Here is a 21,908-nt window from a genome sequence, read left to right as displayed (position 1 = left end):
CGACATGTCGCCTTCTCCAACGCCGCCTGATTGTGCTTCCCTCGACGGACTGTGTCACCCGGACAGTCCAGGTGCTTCCTCCGCAGGCTCCACTTCACTCAGCCGCCCGTCAGATCAGCTGCTTTCTCCCACTTTAACCTGAATCACAAACCGGGGCTCGGTGCTCCACATGGAGAGCCGGGGCTAACGTTAGCTGGGAGGCTAGCTGGAGGCTAGCTGGCTGTGCTTCCCTCTGGTCATGCTGTGGCTAACGCTCTGCTAGCTTCTCAGCTAAGGTTAGGCCCGGCTCTCCATTTGGATCCAATGGTTTGTCATTCAGGTTAAAGTGGGAAGATGCAGCGGGAGCCTGCAGAAGAAGCACCGGGACCGTCAGGATGAAACAGTCCATCAAGGAACTGCTATGTTAAGCTGCACAGATAGGAAACACTTCGGCTGACAGGATGTACCACTCTGTTCGGAAAAAAAAACTTCTCCTTTTTGATTTAAAACATCAGTTGGCAACCAACATATTAGGTGCATTACTGCCACCTTCTGCTCCGGAGTGTGGACCAGAGATTAAATCCTACACATTGATCCTGTAATGGATTAATAAACTCAAAGAAAACTTTACTGCTCCACCTACTTGGTATGTTCATTAAAGTTTTAACGCTGAGGTCCTGAACTCTAGTCTTCCTAAGTTCTTCCTTCATATATTGTCTTTCTTGATCCTACTTTGTACAATCTATGCTTGCGTGCATAATAGTCTCCTCAGCCAGCTGGAAAAAAAGTGCATATATCGGTATCGGCATCAGCAATCGGCCACAATGAGTTGGAAATATTGGCATATCAGATTTCGGCAAAAAATCCAATATCGTGCATCCCTACAAACAATATATCAATTAACAGACTGATATAGGCAGATATGGTCTTTAATTGTGCCACTGGGCTGTGGTCCATGAGAGCAAATCCTGACAGGAGTCAACTGGACTGGAAGTGAGATATATCACTAGTCTAGAGGCTTTACAGTTGCATCACAAATCTCCTGGCAACCATTACTGGTACCATAATAGCAGTCCAGTGGAAACAAGGCCAGAAAAAGATATCCCTCAAAGACTGTTGTGGTATGGTTGTGAAACCACAAATGAAATCACAGTAAAAGGTGTTATAATCCTAATAAATCCTAATAAGGTGGATTTATTTCTAACTTAATGTTATCCATAGCCCTTTCAGATAGAGGTCAAGCACAAAACAGCAGTAACTTGATAAGTCAGTACAATAAATACTTTCCACATACTCAAATCAGAGCAAAGATAACCTAATGTCAAATATTTGAAGCTATTTGATGTTGTTGACAGCAGAATGTAGCAAAAGTGATACTTTTACTGAAAATCTGCGTTCACGTGTGACCTGGTCAGTATATCTCAAGTCCTGTCACGTGTTAAGTGTTTTGCCACATTCTGCCATTTCATAATGATGTACTGTAATAATGACATTACAGATTTTAGAGCATGTAATGAAAAGTATATACAGTATTTATATATGAAATGTCAATATGAGTGATGATTTTGCCGGTACGAAACAAAGAGTTAAACAAGCGATTTTCATTGTAACTGCTTGAAGTGAGTCACCCAGCTGGAATTAAGTACTGAAATTTTTTTGTCTTGCAAAAGGGATGACGTGAGGTGGCATTTAATATGACTGGATCATCCACACTCTACCTGATGATTCAAACCCATGTGTGATTGTCATGCAGTGCACTAGTCACCTGAAGAAATTATAGACATTACCATTTTCATTATCTGCCAGAGGGAAAATCGTGGGAAAAGGTCAGTGCCCTTCAGACTGCTAACATTAGTCTGGAGACAAGGCAACTTTCTCAGCCGTGTAAATCATCCATTGCTCCTCTATAAGGTTACTGGTGATGCCGTTGCTGACAATATCCTAGTCATGGAGGGTATGAATAGAGGTTTTGGTTCCTGCCATTTGTTAGTTGTTCTCTGGGTAAAAAGAGGACAAACAATTTAGGGATAATCTGCTGCACCCCTCCTCCGTTCTCTATAAATTACTCATTCTGACGATTCCCTCAGGAAGCCAGATGAACTTCTACAGGAGACAGTGTGACACACTGCCTTCTCATTCACACACACAGGACACAAAACAAACAGAGTGTCTATTGTGTGTGTGGCATGTGTAAATTATACTTGTACTGTATGTACATTTCATTTATGAATGGTGTTTTAGTTTTTAAAAAAAACGTACCAAAGGTCAATTTAGTTATCAAAAATAAATAAATAAATAAAATATCTATGTGTGGTCAAATAGCTATAAATGTAATACCCATTCCCCCATCTCTCCCTCTCTCTCTCTCAGCCACAAAATCTCTCTCTAAAAACACACACACATCCATCCACATAGAGAAAGGGCATGGGTCAGGGGGTGGAGTAAGGGTAAGATGTTGTTATTGTGTGGAACCTTTCTTCAGCCCAGCCTCATTTCTTGCATATTCCACATTCTGCTTGGGACACTGACTGCATCTTAAAGAAGATTCTGCTCCAATGCTGGTCTAGCATGTGCAAAATTTACCAAGGGGGTGTCAGGAATTTCAATCTTTGCTTCCAAAACAGACTGGCAGCCTGGGGGCCAAAGTAGGGAGTGAGCAGGATCCCACACACAGTATTTTTTTTTTTTTTTTTTTGAACACTGGTCTGGCAGTATTACCCTCTTCATTCTGCATTCTCCATCTTTTCATTGGGTTTTTGCATCTCTCTCTGGCGTGATATCTCCTGGTATGTAAAGCTCCACTGTCTCTCTAGGTTTGAGTCTTGGACAAGGATGCCAACAGTCCATAAGCGAATGTTACTTATTTGGGGGAATTCTTGTATGCCAGTACTGTTAGTGGGAATGCCTGAGAAAAAGTGAGCAAGTGCAGCTCCCACGGAAAGGACGGACGCAGGATTATGTTGGTTGCAACAATTACAGCAGCACTGATCTATTTTACGGTGCAGAACAGTGGAGCCTTGGCCCTCAGTACAGCATGTTGGGATGAACGCCTATCGCGAGCAGGGAGAAACAACAGCTGTGTTGGTGAGTTGATGATACACCTATCATGTCCAGTTAAGTACTGACAGAAGTTATGTTGTAACTACTGCAGATTATTGGTCCTGTATAAGTCAGACACACAATTTCTTGTACATTAATTGTGCTTGCCAAAAAAAGTAGTTTGGATTCAAATCCTAATATAATCAAACAGAAAAGGGCTCTGGTAGGCACATATAGTAGGTATTCTGGATATAGTTTGTACTTCTGATGAAAAAAAGTAATACGACATATTCACAGGGCAGGTTGAGTTGGCGAGGGAACAACTGTCATTTTAACATAAGCACCTACAAATGATAAATGGGGATGACTCTCAATATATGATTATATATTATTTTGCATCCACTTGCACTTACACTGCACAGTGATCAAGGCATCAGACTACAGATAGTATTACAAATACAGTATTAAATTCCAAAATCCTTACTATATATGAAAAAGTGTCTGTTCAAGGTAACATTTTATTTTATAGCTCTTTAGAAACATTTTTGGGATATGTGGGATAAATAATACCTGATGGCATTTCAACTTGATAACCTAGTTTGTATGTGTTTTAATTTCAACGTGATACTGATAACATGGCAAAATATTAACACTGTTTTGAAAATCAGTCATTTGCTCAGGCTGTATATATACATCATTTTGCACAAACCTTCTACCTCTTCATCAGTATGTGGATATACTCCATAAACTATATTATAACTGCTGCTATAAATACACTTCTGCTTTTGGCTGGTGTTCAGAAACAGTAAGAAACTGCAATCAGGCAAAAGTCAGTCATTCCATTTGGCTAAGCAGAGAATGTCATGCACTGTACCAAAGATACAGAAAGCTGGACTGTGCTTGGGTGGGTCTATCTCAGGCTGAGCCCAAGATTTTTGTGGGATGCCACAGAGGCACCAGTTAAAGCTTACAGATGGTGATCTCTCATGTCCAACAGATTATCTCCCTTGTAGAAATGGCTTTTGTCTCATAATTCTTACTATGAACTGAAATAATGCAATTTTTACCCAACACCCATGGAGAGATTCTCTTATTCTGTGTCCTCCACAGAGAGGTCAAAGGTCAGGGTCACATACAGTGCCAAATACACCAAGGATGAGATGACAAATCAGTGGCATTGCTCGCCTTATACTGTACTGTATCATTTATTATCATCTACAACATTGCCTACAACAGCCATTTATGATCACATATATAAAAAGTATAAAGGAATAAAGGTATATATACTAGGTTGGTATAAACAGTAATAAAGCCTTAATTTCTTACTTAACAAGAAATTGAGTAAAAAAAAAAGTCTTGACATATTTTGTTTCACGGTATAGGTCGTTATATCAACCATCGATATGCAGTGTTGCATATTGGGGGTTTAACTATTCATCCACAGCTCAAATACTCAAGCAGCTGGTTGTTTTGATGGACAATAGTATTGCATTCAAAATGGCCACACATAAATTTTTCCACAATGTAAAATACAAAATGTTCTTTTGACAATACTTTTTTTTTTCCAAATAACATCCACTGAATTGAGCTTACTAGGTCAAGCATCACATTGACCACACTGTGAACTCGTCAATGGCCATCTTGGGGATCTCAGGCCAGACATTTCATTATGTTGTTTGTCTGGTGTTGCTCATTGTTTTCGTCATTCCACACAGTTTAGTGCTGTATCCATGGTTACACATAACAGTGTCATTACCATGATAGACCAAGCACTCTTTTTCAATACAAATTTAGAGAGCAAACACAGATTCGTTTCAATTTCATAGCCCCGTTTGTCAAAGTTTATTGATTAAAATTAAATGTTTCGAACAACAGGTACATTGGAATAGACATACACTCATTATATTAAGAAATGATTGCCATGGTTCTCTCATGGTCCAAACTTCAGTATGCTAACTTTTGTGTGCTAAAGCAGAAACATATGAGAACAAAAACAACACAAACTTCATTCATAGCAAAGTATTTTCACAGAGCCAAAGGATAGTGCATGAGCCATTTGTTGCTAAGGGATGATCCCTTATCCAGAAGCAGCTTTGGCTGCCTTGAACTTCACCCCATTATAGCCGTGAATAGGCTTTTTTCATCAGATAATTTGACAAATGTAACAAGTCCTACAGAGTGACACAAAGAGGGGAGAAGAAGCTATGGAAACGTTAAATGTTGCCATAGTTACATTCCTGCCCCTGGGATTCATTTAATTAAACTGACAACAAGCATATAGGACAGCAGTTTTCACATCAGAAACCTGCACCTATGCACCAGTCTGGCTTAGCACTGGTACACAACTCAAAGTAATATCTAAATAAATAAATATGCTCTTGTAAAGCAGTGAGTAAACCTATAGTTGAAGTTATGCTAATACTATATAGACTAGGTCCAATGTATTTTACTAATATTGATTGATCTTGCATGTGACCTCTTGACAAATCTTGGTTAAAGTACATTTGAAGTGAGGGTCGATTCTAGTACGGTAACTCGGTCACAATGAATAATTATGTTGAACCTTTTAAGGTAGAAACACTGCATGCAGACATGGCCAACAAACAGTCATGGCTATTTTTAAAACGTGACACATTCTTTTACATTTAATGAAAAACTGTGAAGGCCATTTTGCCAATTAAAAAACTGAAGCCCACTATATCTTTGTATTGTTGAGGATGAATTCATTTAGTTCTGATTCTGATACACATATGAAGGCTTTGGAATGTATATTTTAGGGCCTTAAATAATGAAATTCAAAAGATTCATGAAAGATATGTGACATGCTTTTTCATTTTGTAAAGCTTCACAGCCCTTCCTGATATTTGGCCATGGTAAAGCGATTCATCGGATGGACCTTGATGGGAAGAACCAGAGAAGGCTTGTGGCTGGGGTGGGAAGTTCTATCCTGCTTGATTTTCATTTCAGAGAAGAGAAAGTTTACTGGGCTGACAAACATACTGGGGTCATCTACACAGCATCAGTGAGAGGAGTGCACAGACAGGTGATTATGTAACTGCTCCAAAGAGATACTTCTTCATCAATCATCAAGATCATGCCCAGAAAGAAACAGATATTTCAGTAAATATGCCCTGGTCTGTACTTTGATTAACACAATTCCATTTGTTTTCCAGAGACTATACTCATCTGACAAACATATCTCAGGCCTTGCAGTGGATTGGATTTGGAACAGTGTATATTGGACAAGCGGAGAAAAGGGAAAAGTCAAGAGAATGGATATAAATGGGAAAAATGAAAGGACTCTTTTAAGACACTTGTCTCAACCAAGTTCTATAGCGATTGACCCCAGTAACAGGTAATCCAATCTGCATTAAACTTTTATGTTTTTAATAATGCTGCTTTATTTTTTTATGCAGGGGTTAGGAAAGATAGTGATCAAATGATGTTGCATTTGATAAATAAACAGATGAGCTGGAGTAGAGAAAATGATTCCCATTCAGCTCCTCAAACTGTTCTGATTCGGGGCAGGTTGTTTGTGTGTTACTATAAATGCTTCATCTCTTTCCATCAAGCATGGCTGGCATAGAGGTGCAAAATGACTGACAGACTCTCTCATACCACCAGTCTCTCAGGTCAAAGACAGAAGTTGTTTTACCAGGCCACGTACTGCCCACCATTTTATTTCCATTTCTGTCCAGTGGATTGACAACTGGATATGTAAATGTGACTACTAGCAGTGAATGATTTATATTAACATTTTGGAATATTTCTCCAGTGCCAAGACCATGTTTTAAATTACTTATAAACAAGGGGGGGCCTTATTAGAATCCACATGAGAAAGTGTCTAAACTGTTATATTAATGGAAGCATCTACCTTAAATTGCACAGTTTTGTAACAGATGAATACAGAAAGCAAGCAAATAATTTTAGAAAACATATGGAGATCCTGGTTCAAAACAAATGTTTTGCAGGTTTCTGTTTTGGCTAACTGGTGGGATGACTCCGAGTATCCAGCGGTCTGACGTGACAGGACAGATGAAAACTACACTAATAAAGATGGCAGAGCAATTGAAAGCACTGTCGATTGACCGAGAGGACAAAAGACTGTTCTGGGTTCAGTTTGGTCTGCAAGGAGAAAGTGCCATCGGCTCTTGTGATTACAACGGGAGCGTCGTGCACATCATAGATCAGCCACTTCGGTAAGTATGTTGTTATATTACAATTAGTTGTTAATCCTTTTAGACAACAGAACTCTGCTAACTGTCAATATTATGTCATCGTGATTATTATTTCAAATGTTCTATTGTTTTTGTCTCTTTTTATTAGGTCTTATTCATTGGGAATATCAGTTTTTCTGGAGCACTTATATTACACTGATGTTGCATCTCAGGCAATAAAACAAATAAACAAGTACACAGGTGGAGAGCAACTCAATGTCAACACAAAACGAATGGCGAAACCCCCAGTTGATGTCAAGGTGGTACATCCCCTCAACCAGCCAGTGGCAGACTCTCTATCACCACTTCCAGGTTACAGCTAAACTTAATTTGACATTTAAATATCCCTCGAGTTTTTTGACAATTTATTACTTATACTTATATTTATTTTAGATAAGATTCCATGACAATGCTGTAATAACTTATTTACCATTGGTAACCTTTTCAAACAGGTTGCGACGAACAGAGTGGCAACTGTATCAATGTGTGTTCGAGTCTAGCTGAACAAGGCGTTTGCCAGTGCGATGAAGGCTTTGCTCTCAATAAGCAAGGCACTTATTGTGAAGGTTAGTATCTATGCCAACAAATCAATTAATTAAACATTTATTTTTGCAGAAAACTATTTTTAGTTCAGTTTGTTTAAAATGAACTGAAGAAACAAGGATTAAGACTTCACAATATTGACTGTATTACTTAATTGAAGTGATCTCTAGGAGTGCAACACAGACACCACAGCATTGACTGCTTATTACCAAAGTAACAGATTGCTATGTTACCAATTATAATGTCTTTCATCCGCTCAGCCATTTCTGATCTAAATAAATCACACTAGGCACCTACAGATATATTCACACCTGAATTGTCTTTTAACATTATTGATGCTAGCATTCATGACTTTACTGTTTTACTGTTTCTACTTTGTTACTGTTATATTTGTCTACGTTTGTCTTTGATTGAGCCGTGTCTAAGAGGAATGTCTGTCTCTTACTGGGGCTACACATAAAATCACATAAATAAGAAGGTATGGAATGGCATTTAAATGAGAGTATCTACTATAGGACATAATGATATTATTACACTGTGTTTGTCTGTGTGTGCCATAGACGTGAATGAATGTGCCCACTGGAACCATGGCTGCTCTCTCGGTTGTGAAAACATCCCAGGATCCTACTTCTGTACCTGCCCTAAAGGATATGCCCTCCTACCAGACAGGAAGACATGTCAAGGTAGAGTGGAAGAACATTTTTACTATGTATGTAGATGATATAACTAATTTCTAATGCACGGAAATCCTTAGTTTTGATTTCAACAGATCAGTTGTAAGAACAAATAATGGCACATAGAAGATAAGGTGCAGATTAAGCTTGCTATCAGTAAAGTCGATTAGCACTAGAAGCTCATAGTGAATTAATAGGTCGACTTGTGACAAATTAAAAGATTTTACACATCTTCACTTGTTATAAATATTGCAAAAAACACTATGTGGAACTGTGCTAAGTGCAGTGTAAAATGGAACTACATAATAAAATGAGGAAAAAAGCAATACACTTTTAACAGAGTAGTCAGTTTGTCCAAATATTAAGAATATTGCTGAAACATTCTTGTCTCAGCTATGCACAAGCCTTGGCCAGTAAACTAAGTTGTAAGAAAGAAAATTTGACATTTAACTCTAAAAGTGGTGACACTTGCACTTTGTTTTTGTCAGTATATTGTAGCTCTGGTTTTGGATCAGATCCTCTTTTTGTGGTGCTATGAAAGGTGGCATTTGTCCCCCAGACACTATTTTGACCCTACAGAGTCAATAAAAAGGCTGGGTCACAGACGACTAGACAGACTATACATTATGTGAGCTGCCAATTGTGTGTTAGGTTACTTGGGTCAAAACACAGTCACTTTGTTATGCTCCTAAAGGTCTAGGAGCTCAGAGACTGAGGTAGATGGAAAACAAGGATGTCACATTTAGGTTAATGAAAAGGGTTTTTTTGGTTTGGTTTTTGATTAGACCTAATATCAGGTTGTTAGTCATTTTAAAGCAAAGAATTTTAAAAATTAGAGATACTGATTAGTTTGTTCTAAATACTGACCATAAGGAACTATACTAAAACATATGTTGTTGGAAAACTTTTTGATCGTTTTTCTAATTCAGTCATCTCTTATAACTTTTCTACCTCAGGCTGTCTCTGGTCATTCCTTTCTGCCACAATGCAGGTCTGTTGTCTGCCAGTGCAACAACAGATTCTTTTTTAGTTGACAGATACCTGAGACAATCTAATATTTTGGCACAATATGCAATGCAGTCATGAGGAAATGTATGACAAATCTTTATTTTGTTACGTAAATTAGTAAGAACAATTTATTTTGTCAAGGATTTTGTGTTAATTTAAAATTGTTTTTTGTTTAAAAACTTATTTCTAGTTCTTGTTTTTTTTCCCAATTTGCCTCTGACAGCTACCATAATGTCTACACAGTGGTTGACTTCATAACATATTAAACACATTATAGACACATTCTAATCTCTTCTCTTCTAATCTTGCAGCTATGAGGCCAAGAGAACAGTAAGGCTTCACAGACACAATGAGATTAGATGACGAGGTGACACTTGCAATAGGGAACATATCTGGTCAGCAGCTTTGTCTGTCTAAGCTGTTTAGCAGACAACCTTTGCCAAGGTCCAGAAGAAAACAAACATGCAGCCAAGTAGCAGGCTAGACAATGAAAACACCACAGAGATTATGTGGAAGAGGATATGGTGCAGCCACTTGCGTCTCTTGTTTTCATGTCGATAAAAAGGAATTAAAGAAGAATAAAAATGCATTAAAATGCATCCACGATTCATCTGGGTATTATGTTTATTTTTCCATGTTGTCTTTCATTATTTTATTCATACATAATACAGTACGCACACATACACACTGTATTCTTCAATTACTGAAGTACAGTTTTTAGCTAGTGACATAACACATTTTTGACTATGAAAAAGTGCCACAAGAGAGTGCAAAAAGCTGGCTAAATCCCTTGAATACTTATTTGACCAACAAGCGCTAGGAAGAAGTTAAACGTCAAAAGGTACAGCAACAGGTACTGTAGCTATTTCACATCAGATTAATATATGTATGGCCTGCCTCAGTATACCGGGCCTATATTCACAGGTACAGGATATACCATTCCCCTGTGAGCTAACATTACATCACCCTGTGTGGGTCTTTGACTGCATTCTCATCACACTTTCACCTATTCTGATAGGATTAGAGCGGACTTCACAAAGGAATTTTACCAAAGCATGGCTTAAGAAGCTTGTTGCTCATTTGGCTTTGTTAGAGTCTATAACCTGCTGTGCTCAGAAATAACATGGAAAATTATGTAACATCAGTTTGATCTTGTTAATATTGCACTTAATGAATGGTTGAATAACAAGACATTATTTCACTTTCATCAGTTTGCTTTATTGTCAATTTAGCTAATCTATCACATTTAAGCAACATTCTTATATGCAAAATTACATTGCCTCAATATTTAATTTTCTTTCCAATATCAGAGATTATACCGTGTGAAAGCAACACAACCAAATGCGGCCATGGATGCCTGGCAACAGGCGAGGGTACTGTGTGTGTTTGTCCTGAGGGATCTGTACTACAGGAGGATGGACAAACCTGTACTGGTATGGGCTATATTTCAGAGTCTATCATTCACTTATTCTAAAACTCATACCTACCTCATAATCATAATTGTATGTGATGATATAAAAAGTAGGATATTCATTAGTGTACACCTGTGTAGAAAGTATTCTTTCCTGTGTTTATATGCTGAAGCTTCATGTGTAGCTCATAGTTATCTTCCCATATACAGGTATTTATTTTCATATACATAAGCATCCCAGAAATACAAATATAGTATAATAATAGAAACAACGATCCCTGATTCACTGTAACATCATGAGCTGTGTCAGATTTTTGGTCATTTTGATAAATTGTGTTGGATAAATGATATAATAGCTAGCCAGTGTTATCCAAGTATCTTGTAAAACTGAGGTCAGATAGACCAAAAGCCAGCAGCACAGCAGTGCAGTAACCAAGTGACTTTGCATTGCTATTAAACAGATAATGATGATACAAGTGTTGGAGTCAATTTAGTGTAAGACATCATCTGTGAAGACTGAAGTTTTATTTTACATTTTAATTTGAGAATTTGGATTCTGTAAAATGTTGTTAGCTTAAAAGAGGTATTCAATATACTGTATGGAGCAGAGTCTAGTTAGAAAATTGAGCTTCTATGTAAAGAATAGAAGCTTACTTGTGTGTTTTTGTCTGTTGCAGGCTGCTTGTCTGCAGACAGAGGGGGTTGCAGTCAGCTCTGTACTTCCGTCACTCCTACTAGGTGGCAGTGTGGTTGTTTACCTGGCTACCAGCTCCACCAAGATGGCAAGCACTGCATTGCCACTGGTGAGTCATACTATGGCAAAGCAGACAGCGAGGACGGATAAGCCCATGCAAATAAACACACTCCTTATCTGTCTAAATCTCACTGTCTGTATTATGCTTCTACAAATACATTCTGTAAATTACAAAGTTACAAAGAATTAGAGAGTAAAATGCAAATTAAGGCGGGGGTTACTGTACATCTACAGCAGTACATGTAATCATTAAACACTGTATTTTAATTCTACAGGACCACCGCCTTATCTGCTTATTGCCAATCTAGTGGATGTACGAAGAATTAATCCCGATGGCACTGGGGACCAGACCCTTGTGGAAGAGCCCAGAGGAACAATCATAGCTTTGGACTATGATCCTGTCCAGAACAACGTAAGAAAAAAGAAGAAAAAAAACTTAAATCTTTTCCTGGCATTTTGACACTGATTTTTTGATTGAAGTTGTAGTAGGAGGGTTGGAGTAAGTGCTGATGTGCTGCACTAACTGAAGGTCTTGCTGCTCCTATGGAGTAACAGAATTCAAGCAGCCAAGATTCAGGTTGTGGTGCAGATATCCAGTGACACCTAGTGGACATAAACTGTATCTGATGCACTGCAGATTCACCAATGTTTTATGGGAAAAAGAAACAATCTTATTTAAGTATTTCATAGTTTCTGTTCTTCTCTGCTCATAAAATTATCTGAATATTTTACTAGTTGTCAATACAATAAATGTGCTTGTTTATGTATTTCTGTATTTCTGTATCCATTTTGAAGGTGTACTTTGCTTGTACCACCAAAAAGACAATTGAACGGGTTGATTTGAATGGTGGGTCCAGAGATGTTCTTGTCTCTGAGGGTCTGGACTCTCCAGAGGGACTGGCCATTGACTGGGTCCACCGCAAGATGTACTGGACTGATAAAAGGTGTGAGGTGTATGCAGACAAAATGCTGATGATTTTAAACAGGTTTTGAATACCAAAACCGATCATTTAAGTTATAAAACACGTTCTTATACAACACAATTTAGAAAAAAATGTAACTTCATTAAATCTTGGAGTGTTAGTGTATGGCTCAGCTGATTTGACTTTTCATGCTTAAGTAGCATTAGATTTTTTTCTTTTATTTGGTTTTAAATTGTCTTAAGCTATTTGTTGGATACTTAACTAACATGTAAAAAGTACATTTTTAAGGTTACATCTTTTTTTCTATTTCACACCTCTATATAATTTTGCCAACCAGGCAGTCAACTGTTGATTGCAGTACCTTGGCTGGACTGAACAGACAAACGATTGTAAGCAAAGGGCTTGAAAAACCAACAGGAGTCGCAGTTCATCCTCAGGCAAAGTGAGTATGGCAACCTACCTATGCTTGTTTAAGAGATGACAACTAAAAACTAACTGCAACTGTGTAGATTTCAAAACCCAGAAAAAAATTAATGTGCGGTAAGGTATATACATCATATTCATATCTAATATCCAAGCTGGGCTGAAATTATTTAAATACTAAGAGGATTTCCTTTGTGATTTAGGCTTAAAACAGTGAAGCCTTTGTATGTCATTGTCTTATGTTCTGCAGTTTTCACTGAACACCACTTCCCCCTTACATTTACATTTCCTACACTCTACATAATTGTTGTACACATATTTTAGCATGGAATATTTGGTATCTTGGAAAAGCTTGATTCACTATGATTTCAAACAAACTAATGTTAAACATGTTTGGCTGAATTGATGTATTTGTGATAATGTGTGTAATAGTGGTCTGTGGGATTCACAAGACTACTGTCTATAACTAGAGGACGCTCATTTACTCAAAACGTTGTTTTTTTTTTGTTGTGTTTTTTTTACTTTTTGAGGAAGTTATTTTGGACTGATATAGGTGCCCAGCCTGTGGTGGAAAGTGCCTCTTTGGAAGGGAAAGACCATTTTGTCATTGCAAGCACCAACCTTGTGTCACCCAGTGGCTTGACCATCGATTTCACAGAGGATCGTCTGTTCTGGTGCGACCAGAGGAGGGGCGTGGTAGAGACCGCTGGCCTGGATGGCTCAGACCGACGGGCCCTGTTAGAGAACCAAGTAGGTGAGGCTTGTATGGAGCATACACATGCAAACATATATAGGTGCACTATACTGGCAAAAAAATCCCATTACAGTATTGTAATCCTAGATAATTGATGTCAGCATTAAACTCATGAGCCTCATGAACTATGGCTCAAGATGAATAAACACTCGCTGACTATGCTAATTAAACAGTGTTCTTGCATTCACTTTGGCCACCAAATTAACAGCTGAACAAACAGATATAGCGCTCACCTGGTACAGTATCACCTAGTCAACTTCTTTCCTTTTTCTGATTGGTCCAGGCCGACCTTTTGACCTTGCAGTATTTGAGGACAGGCTATGGATCTCTGACAGGGAGCACCAGCAGCTGAGGAGCGTAAACAAGCGGACTGGGAAAAAACTGCAACGTATCCATGGCAACCTGGTCCATCCAGCATCCGTTGTGGTGGTTCATCCCCTTGCTAAACCAGGTACAGACAGAGATTATGTTTATGACAACTTTTTTGTTAGGGTTTGTTTTGTAATTTGTCATGTTTTTTGTGACAGGAAGCAAATTTTGTGGGTTATGTGCTGTTATATTTAGTGGATGTCTTTTAATCTGTTCATAGAAATTATGTATTGAAGTTTACAAATACTACAGTACAAGTAGCGCCTCTGGGACAAACAATAATATAAAAGGAAGGAATAGAAAATAATTTATAGTTCAAAGATGTTGTGTTGTGATAGGCATATTCAACTTCCCCTTTTGATAATTTTCCCTACAGAAATGTGCCAGTGTTTACATAAATTTTGCGAAATTGTCAATAGTGTCATAAATGGCCGGTCAAAATCTGAGCATTCAAGGTAAATGCTCAGATCGGTATATGTATAGGTCAGTGACAACCAAACAAATAAAAACAAATATTTAATCCTAAATATTCATGAGTTTCTTCTTGTCATTATCTGATCTTCAGGGGCAGATGTTTGCCTTCATCAGAATGGAGGTTGTGCCCAGGTGTGTGAAAGCAGGCTGGGATTTGCCCACTGTTCCTGTCTGTCACATTACATCCTGTCAGCTGACAGAAAAGGTTGCTCGCCTTCCAATGCTTCAAATGGAACAGGTTATTGTTTATGCTGTCCTCCTTATGGTGCAGACACTTATAAGCTGTTTAAACTCATACACTGTATAAGCTATGAATTAAAACTGACTAACGGTAAATGCTTATGTCAACTGTGTTTATTCTTTAGAATCTGGAGACAATGAATCTGTTGAGTCTGAGAGCACACCCCTGACAACAACCGAGCTGTCAACTGGTAAAGCAGGAACTGATTTGGATTCAGATGAAGACAGTGAGCAAACACTCTTCACAGACATAATGATTTCAGGTAATGGTGTACCCTTAACAGCAAACGATTGCAGGTTCTTGCCGTTTGAGACCTTAATCTAACTAAATGTTATGTTTCCATATATCCACTTCTCTGTCAGACCAGAATGAGTGTTACTCACTCCGCTGTGATATGAATGCGCAGTGTCACCTGAATGCTGGCAGCCAAACCTGTTTATGTCTAGAGGGTTTCACTGGGGATGGACAGTTGTGTGTTGGTGAGTAGATGAAGTTATAGAAACCCTGTATGTAATTTTTATTAATTTTGTTTATGGGCCAGTTTAAGTGGTTGAGTTATGACTGCTACATACAGACAAACACAGAATGGTATGTAAACTAAGATAATGGATAAAATAATAGTTTCACTGATGTACCAGAGAATTGCAGGCCTGGTTATAGAGAAATAACTCTTTGCTTGACAGTCATTTTACTGGTTAAACAAGGTTTATAATTTAAAAAATGTGTAATTCTTGAATACAGTAGCATGATCTTCTCTTTTCCTTTTGTTGTAGATGTTGATGAGTGTAAACTGGGAACACACAATTGTGACAAAAAAGCAGAATGCCAAAACACAGTGGGGACATATCTCTGTAAGTGCCAAGCTGGATACCAGGGCAACGGACAAACATGTCAAGGTGTGTCTAAATTATTTACAGCAATCACATTTATAATATTAGAAACACTGCGTTAAACACAGAAACAAGCATAATTGTATTTGTGCTTGCTACTGATCATCAGGTGTGCTATTTATAGCTGTGTGAGATTAGGCTGGAAATCGGTGAAGTGGAGGCATATATCGAGTATGATGCACTTTCCTGGTGAACACTAGCACATCCCAAGTATCTATCATTCTCTTAACTGGGACATAAGATAATCCCTTTTACTGTACAGTACATGGATCTGTTTGCAGGATTATCTAAACAGTCAGTAGGACGGCTCCAGCTCATTCAAAATGCAGCAGCCAGAGACTTTACACATGCACGAAAATGTGAATATTACTTCGGTACTGATCACTTCATTGGCTCCCAGTACAATACAGAATCACCTTCAAAATCCTGCTAATAGTCTGTAAAGCACATTTCTGACTTGCTCACTGATAACAACCTAATCAGGCCTCTCAGGTCATCAAGCAGAGGTTTTCTAGCTTTACCCAGAATTAGATCCAAGTCCGCTGAGGGTGCTTTCAATTAGTGTGGTTCTGCTCTCCGGAACAAGCTGCCTGCTGACCTGAGGTCCATCACAACTGTGTCCACATTCAAAAGCAAACTCAAAACTTCCCTATTCTCCCAGGCTTATGGTTAATTACTGGGAGTGTGTGTACGTGTGTGTGTGTGTGTGTGTGTGTGTGTGTGTGTGTGTGTGTGTGTGTGTGTGTGTGTGTGTGTGTGTCTGTCTGTCTGTACCCATATGGTTGCACTTGTTTCTGTACAGTTGGTTACATGTGACAGGACAGGGGTTTCTATTTGATTGTGTTGATGTTTCGAGGTTGTTGTGTGGTATGTTTAGTGTACATTGGGTGTATGCTTCATTGATTCAATTTCTGTCACACTGTATATTTGTCCAATTTAATGACATTATATCCCTAATCCTCTCTCTCAAGAGCTGGAGACAACACCATCATGGGTGACGGTGACCAGTAGCCCGGCTGATGTCAACGGGCACCCAAACAGTAACTCAGTGGAGAGTTGCCCCTCTACCCATGAGTCTTACTGTTTGTACGAAGGTGTCTGCTTCTACTTTCCTGAAATGGAGTCCTACGCCTGCAAGTAAATAATCGTTTAACCTCCAGTTTGACCTGTGACCTCCAAATTTAGCAGCTTACTGATATCTTGTGTTCAGAGGAGCTGCCAAGAAAAGATGCTTGCAGGCCTTAACCCAACATTGTTTATTCTGTAAACTTTATTTACAGAAAAATGTAAGTGATCTCTAGGGTTAGGGTAGTATTTTACCTTTTCAAATAGCATTTTACATGGCTGTTGTTGTATCTACTTTTCTCTCATTTATTTTATGACAGTTTTCAAACAATAGGTGTCACTATTGTTCCATGAAAGCTTTTGCTAAAGTGGCAATGGGAAGAGGATTATAAACTTGGATGTTCAAGTCAAATTTAGCCAAAGATTATACTTAAACCGTTAAACCGTAGACATTGGGCAATGGTACTTTCCAAATTTAAATACAAATACAAACTGGATCTAAAGATAAAAAGTCTGGATTTCAAATTCATGTCAACAGCAACCAGGTGTTTAATGCCATCTTGAATAATATAATTATACCCAACTTTGAAATGGTTATATAATTACATTTAAAGCCATTTTATAGTCTATCATTCTAGCAATTAGTTGTTTTTTTAACTGTATGCCCATAACTCTTATAACTCATTACCCATAAACTCTGATTGGTGCAATAAAGCAGATTCTAACAGAACCCCTGTTCAAATTGTATCAAAAAAGGCACAATTATTGTTCTAAATCTGTGTTTTTAAATAGTTTTGCATTATGTTCTCTTGGCCTATGGAAGTGACCCACTAAGATGAATTACTTCTGAGACCAGTATCTACTTACTTGGTCAACAACATAAACTGGTCATGAAGTAATTGCGCTGGTTTCTTTCCACCATGTATGTCTGCAGAGAAAAATATGACAGAAAAAAAAAACGGCACAAATTAATGCAAAATATTTCAATTCAATGATTTTCAGGTTAAACTAAATTATCACAGTTGAGCTTGTTGCTTTAGCTCATGCGACAAAAAATATTTCCTTGTATTTAATTGTGTTTAATAAATAAAAAATGTAATTTTATCATGTTCTTTTGCAGTTGTGTATCAGGCTACATGGGAGAGCGTTGTCAGTTCAGTGACCTGGAGTGGTGGGAGCTCCAGCAGGCTGAGGAAGAGAAGAGGAGGAACGTGGTCATTGCGGCCTGCATGGTGGTCCTCATCTCCCTGCTTTCCATTGCCGCCTGTGTCACCTACTGCTATGGGTGAGAGGGGAGAAGGAGAGGGAAGCGTAAATGAGGCCCAAGGCATATGAAGCTGCAGTTTTAAATGAAGGAAAGAGGTGATGAAGAGAAAAAGGGAAGAGAGGGGGGAAGAAAGAAAGAAAGAAAGAAAGAAAGAAAGAAGATATGAACAAGAACAAGAATATAATCTTTCATTTCCAGTGAAGGGCAAAGTAAATTTTCTAAGTGTGAAAGCTTTTCACTCCTCAAATTTATAATCACCATTTAGGAACATTTTAACTATTTGCTTTAAGTGAAATAGTACCTGTAAGTATTCTATTTATGAAAGGGTTTTATTAAAATGGTAAATGTTAGTATCTCATTATGGTTCAAGAGGTTTTTCAAAAGCTTTTCCACCCTAATGGTTGAAAAAACAATGGGTGGGGGAAGACCTGTTATATGCAGTATATCGCCATGCATTTCCATACGTGTGTGCTCATGTGTGCATTGTAGTAATGACGTTTAGCAGTGCTCTGTTTAATCTTCTGAACACCGGAAGGACAGGGCAGCACAGATAGCCAGGGAGGAGCTGCTCCAACAATGAGTGAGCTGACAGCATTTAGAGGTGTCTATCAAACCCAGGGTGGCATGAGCCGTGTAATGTAGGTGTCTCAGCATGACAGCAGGAGGCTGGGGAGGAAATCACATGTGGAACGAATGGCAGCATGCAACCCTGGTTAGCTGAGTGAGGAGCATACATAAACTACATACTAGGACCCCCTCCCTTTTATTTCCACCTGAGCTGTCTCTAAGTAGCTGATTTGTTTTACGGTTGTTTTGCTGGCTTATGGACAAGGCTGTTGGTATTCTCCACTGTTTTGACTCACAAAGTACACCCCTCCCGTCAGCCTACTACATCCTAACGTTTGCACTGCAGTCTTGGTTCCCCTGTGGAAGTGGCACGCTTTCAATTACATGCTTGGTTTAGCTTGTTCTACAGCAATTACACATAAAAATAGGTCAATTCTCAGCTACAAAATGGAGCCGGTGAGGTATGACCCCAGTGGAAACGCTACATGGTCGCCAATAGCTCTGCCTCAAATTGCCTTCTGCACTCCAGTGCAAGTGAACTTGTGCAGTTTTTTTTTTTGTTGTTTTTTTTGAGTTTGGTGGTTCAGTTTCCTCAGCAACACACACACACACAAACACAAATAAAAAAACAAACCGCACACAGTGATATGGGCTAAAAAAAATAAAATAACCTGTTTCACATGCTCTGATTTTTTAGGCTCAAATATGCAAACACATACAGTAAAAGCACACACGCACACACAGACAGCTTTTGGGCTAGATTTATCCTCTCTGGCCAACAAACAGGTTAGGAATGAAATATAAACTAAGACTAGAAGACTGAACTTGAACAGTGTGCCACAACTGCTATGGTCAGAACATAGGATACAAGGGTTTTGTTATTAAATGTGCTTTTACATTATGTTTGTGCAGATAAGGGTGCAGTGCTACACTGTCAAAAGGTCATATCAAGTAAATGTCAATTTCATATTTCCTACCATGTTGAATTTAAATGCATAATTGTATTGTGTGAGGGCACCACCTCTGTTACTTAGTAACCATGTAAATGCCATGTGGGTCCTTGAATATTTACACATTAATTTATGTATTGAGGGAGACTGAGGACCCTTGGGATTCATAAAATAATTAAATTAACCAATGTGTGGGTTTACCCTCTTTTTTGCAGAACTAGAGGACTCTTCCGCAAGCAGCCTTCAGTGGATAATATGAGTGAGACCAGCGTGACAGATGAGAGCATGTCAGAGACCACGACAACCAGCGTGCCTCGGGTAAGCCATCCAAACTGTGGTGTACTGGATGACTTATGTCTTAAAGATGCATGTACGATGGAGACTAGGAAATCTAGTCACCATTTTGAATCCCAGTGTAGCACCCTGTGGTCTGTATACCATACTTGTTCTGCACAAAGTTTCATTCAAGTCAATACAATGTCAGAGAGGTTAAGGCAAGGCAAGTTTATTTGTTTAGCACATTTCAACAACAAGACAATTCAAAGTGCTTTACATAGAGCATAAAAGGCATCTAGACAGAATATAAAAGCAACACAAGGCAATGTAAAGACATTTAAATACAATTAAAAAGTGTTAAATTTGGAAATAAAAAGAAGATAAAATAGTGTGTGCAGTACAGTGCAGTGTAAGATATTAACCCTCAAATTTGGTTTAGGCAACGGCAAACAGAAAAGTCTTCAGCCTTGATTTGAAAGAACTGAGAGTTGCAGCAGACCTGCAGTTGTCTGGGAGTTTGTTCCAGGTATGCGGAGCATAAAAACTGAACGCTGCTTCTCCATGTTTAGTTTTTACTATGGGAACAGAAAGCAGACCTGTCCCAGATGACTTGAGAGGTCTGGATGGTTCATAACGTAGCAGCAGATCAGAAATGTATTTTGGCCCTAAACCATTCAGTGCTTTAACAACCAATTCTTTGACAGACAGAAAGCCAGTATAAAGATCTGAGTACTGGAGTGATATGATCCACTTTCTTAGTCGTAGTAGTTAGGACTCGAGCAGCAGTGTTCTGAATCAGCTGCAGCTGTCTGATCGATTTTTAGGGAGACCTGTAAAGACACCGTTACAGTGGTCGAGTCTACTCAGGATAAATGCATGGACAAGTTTTTCCAAATCCTGCTGAGACATAAGTCCTTTAATTTTTGATATATTCTTTAGGTGATAGTAGGCTGTCTTTGTAATTGTCTTAATGTGGCTGTTGAAATTGTCTGAGTCCATGACTATACCAAGATTTCTGGCTTGGTTTGTGGTTTTTAACATCAATTGAAGCTGAGTGCTGACTTTTAATTGTTCTTCATTGGCTCCAAAAACAGTTACTTCAGTTTTATCTTTGTTTAATTGAAGAAAATTCTAGCGCATCCAATCACTAATTTGTTCAATGCACTTACTCAGTGCTTGTATTGGACCATAGTCCCCTGGTGATACGGTTATGTAAATTTGTGTGTCATCTGCATAACTGTGGTAACATATTTTGTTGTTTTCCATAAAACATCCAACTGAACTTAGCAGTTCTAATGGACAGGAAGGCAGAATTATGTAAACTGTTTACAAAAACTCATAAACCTGTTACTGAATTACTGTCTAAATCTGCAGTTCTACATGGTGGTAGAAAATGGCTTGGAAGGAAAAGTCATCCCTGCAATGGGCTGTCCCAGAAGAGCTGTCTGCCCATCCTGTTCTTCAGAGACAGGTACCTTAACTACCATAAACACCATGGCATCCATCTTTGTGGGCAGACTTAACCTTATTCTCTTTTTCTACCTAAAACTAATAGAGAGCTGCAAGTATACTACAATGTTTTGTTTTCTATTTTTTGACCAGCTGCTAAATTATGGTGTTTTTTGTCAGGTGACAACCCCATGTCTGAAGAGACAAGAAGATTGTCCAAACACAACCACGGGTATGAGTGTTCCATGGTGTCAGCTGTTGCCATGGAGACCAGCCAACACACCGTCCATCACACAAGTCAATTGTCAAGCCCGTATTCCTATACGACCTTCAAGCCAACACCACTTCCCCAAACTCCCAGTGAAGAGTCCCCTGCGTCCTAGCTCGCCTAACAGACCGACACAGCTGTACAGTTAAACACGCACATGATGTAACATCTGGCTGAATTACAAACTGCAAATTAAGAGTTTCATTCCAAAGTACAATATTTCACAAATGGAAGAAAAGTCACTGAAGCTGTTACCGTCCTAAAAGTAATTTGTGGCATTTTTATATATACAAAATCAGGATTGCTACTCCCAACTGTAGAATTCACACCAACACTAATGAGGCCCTGGTCGGTTCATGGGAGATCT

At 38.6% G+C, this 21,908-nt stretch overlaps 1 protein-coding gene across 1 annotated transcript; it reads left to right on the top strand.

The window, feature by feature from the left end:
• Positions 1 to 2,936: 2,936 nt before the first annotated feature.
• On the top strand, positions 2,937 to 21,656 carry egf (epidermal growth factor). The gene is made up of 22 exons (XM_042418264.1): positions 2,937 to 3,063; positions 5,862 to 6,061; positions 6,192 to 6,373; positions 6,990 to 7,217; positions 7,345 to 7,547; positions 7,688 to 7,801; positions 8,339 to 8,461; positions 10,771 to 10,893; positions 11,549 to 11,674; positions 11,901 to 12,037; positions 12,421 to 12,569; positions 12,886 to 12,990; positions 13,502 to 13,725; positions 14,009 to 14,176; positions 14,660 to 14,806; positions 14,934 to 15,071; positions 15,172 to 15,288; positions 15,583 to 15,705; positions 16,671 to 16,836; positions 17,885 to 18,049; positions 19,764 to 19,918; positions 21,454 to 21,656. The coding sequence occupies exons 1-22, from the start codon at positions 2,937 to 2,939 to the stop codon at positions 21,654 to 21,656; spliced, it is 3,423 nt and encodes a 1,140-aa protein (XP_042274198.1).
• The last annotated feature ends 252 nt before the right edge of the window (positions 21,657 to 21,908 follow it).

This window comes from Thunnus maccoyii, chromosome 8, assembly GCF_910596095.1.
Source record: "Thunnus maccoyii chromosome 8, fThuMac1.1, whole genome shotgun sequence".
Taxonomy (NCBI): Eukaryota; Metazoa; Chordata; class Actinopteri; order Scombriformes; family Scombridae; genus Thunnus; species Thunnus maccoyii.
This window is presented reverse-complemented; position numbering and strand designations above follow the sequence as displayed.

Coding starts and splice junctions, on each gene's coding strand:
- egf (XM_042418264.1), top strand. CDS start 2,937: ATGTTGGTTGCAACAATTACAGCAGCACTGATCTATTTTACGGTGCAG. Junction 12,038..12,420: donor ATGATCCTGTCCAGAACAAC/GTAAGAAAAAAG, acceptor TCCATTTTGAAG/GTGTACTTTGCTTGTACCAC. Junction 14,807..14,933: donor CAATGCTTCAAATGGAACAG/GTTATTGTTTAT, acceptor TTTATTCTTTAG/AATCTGGAGACAATGAATCT.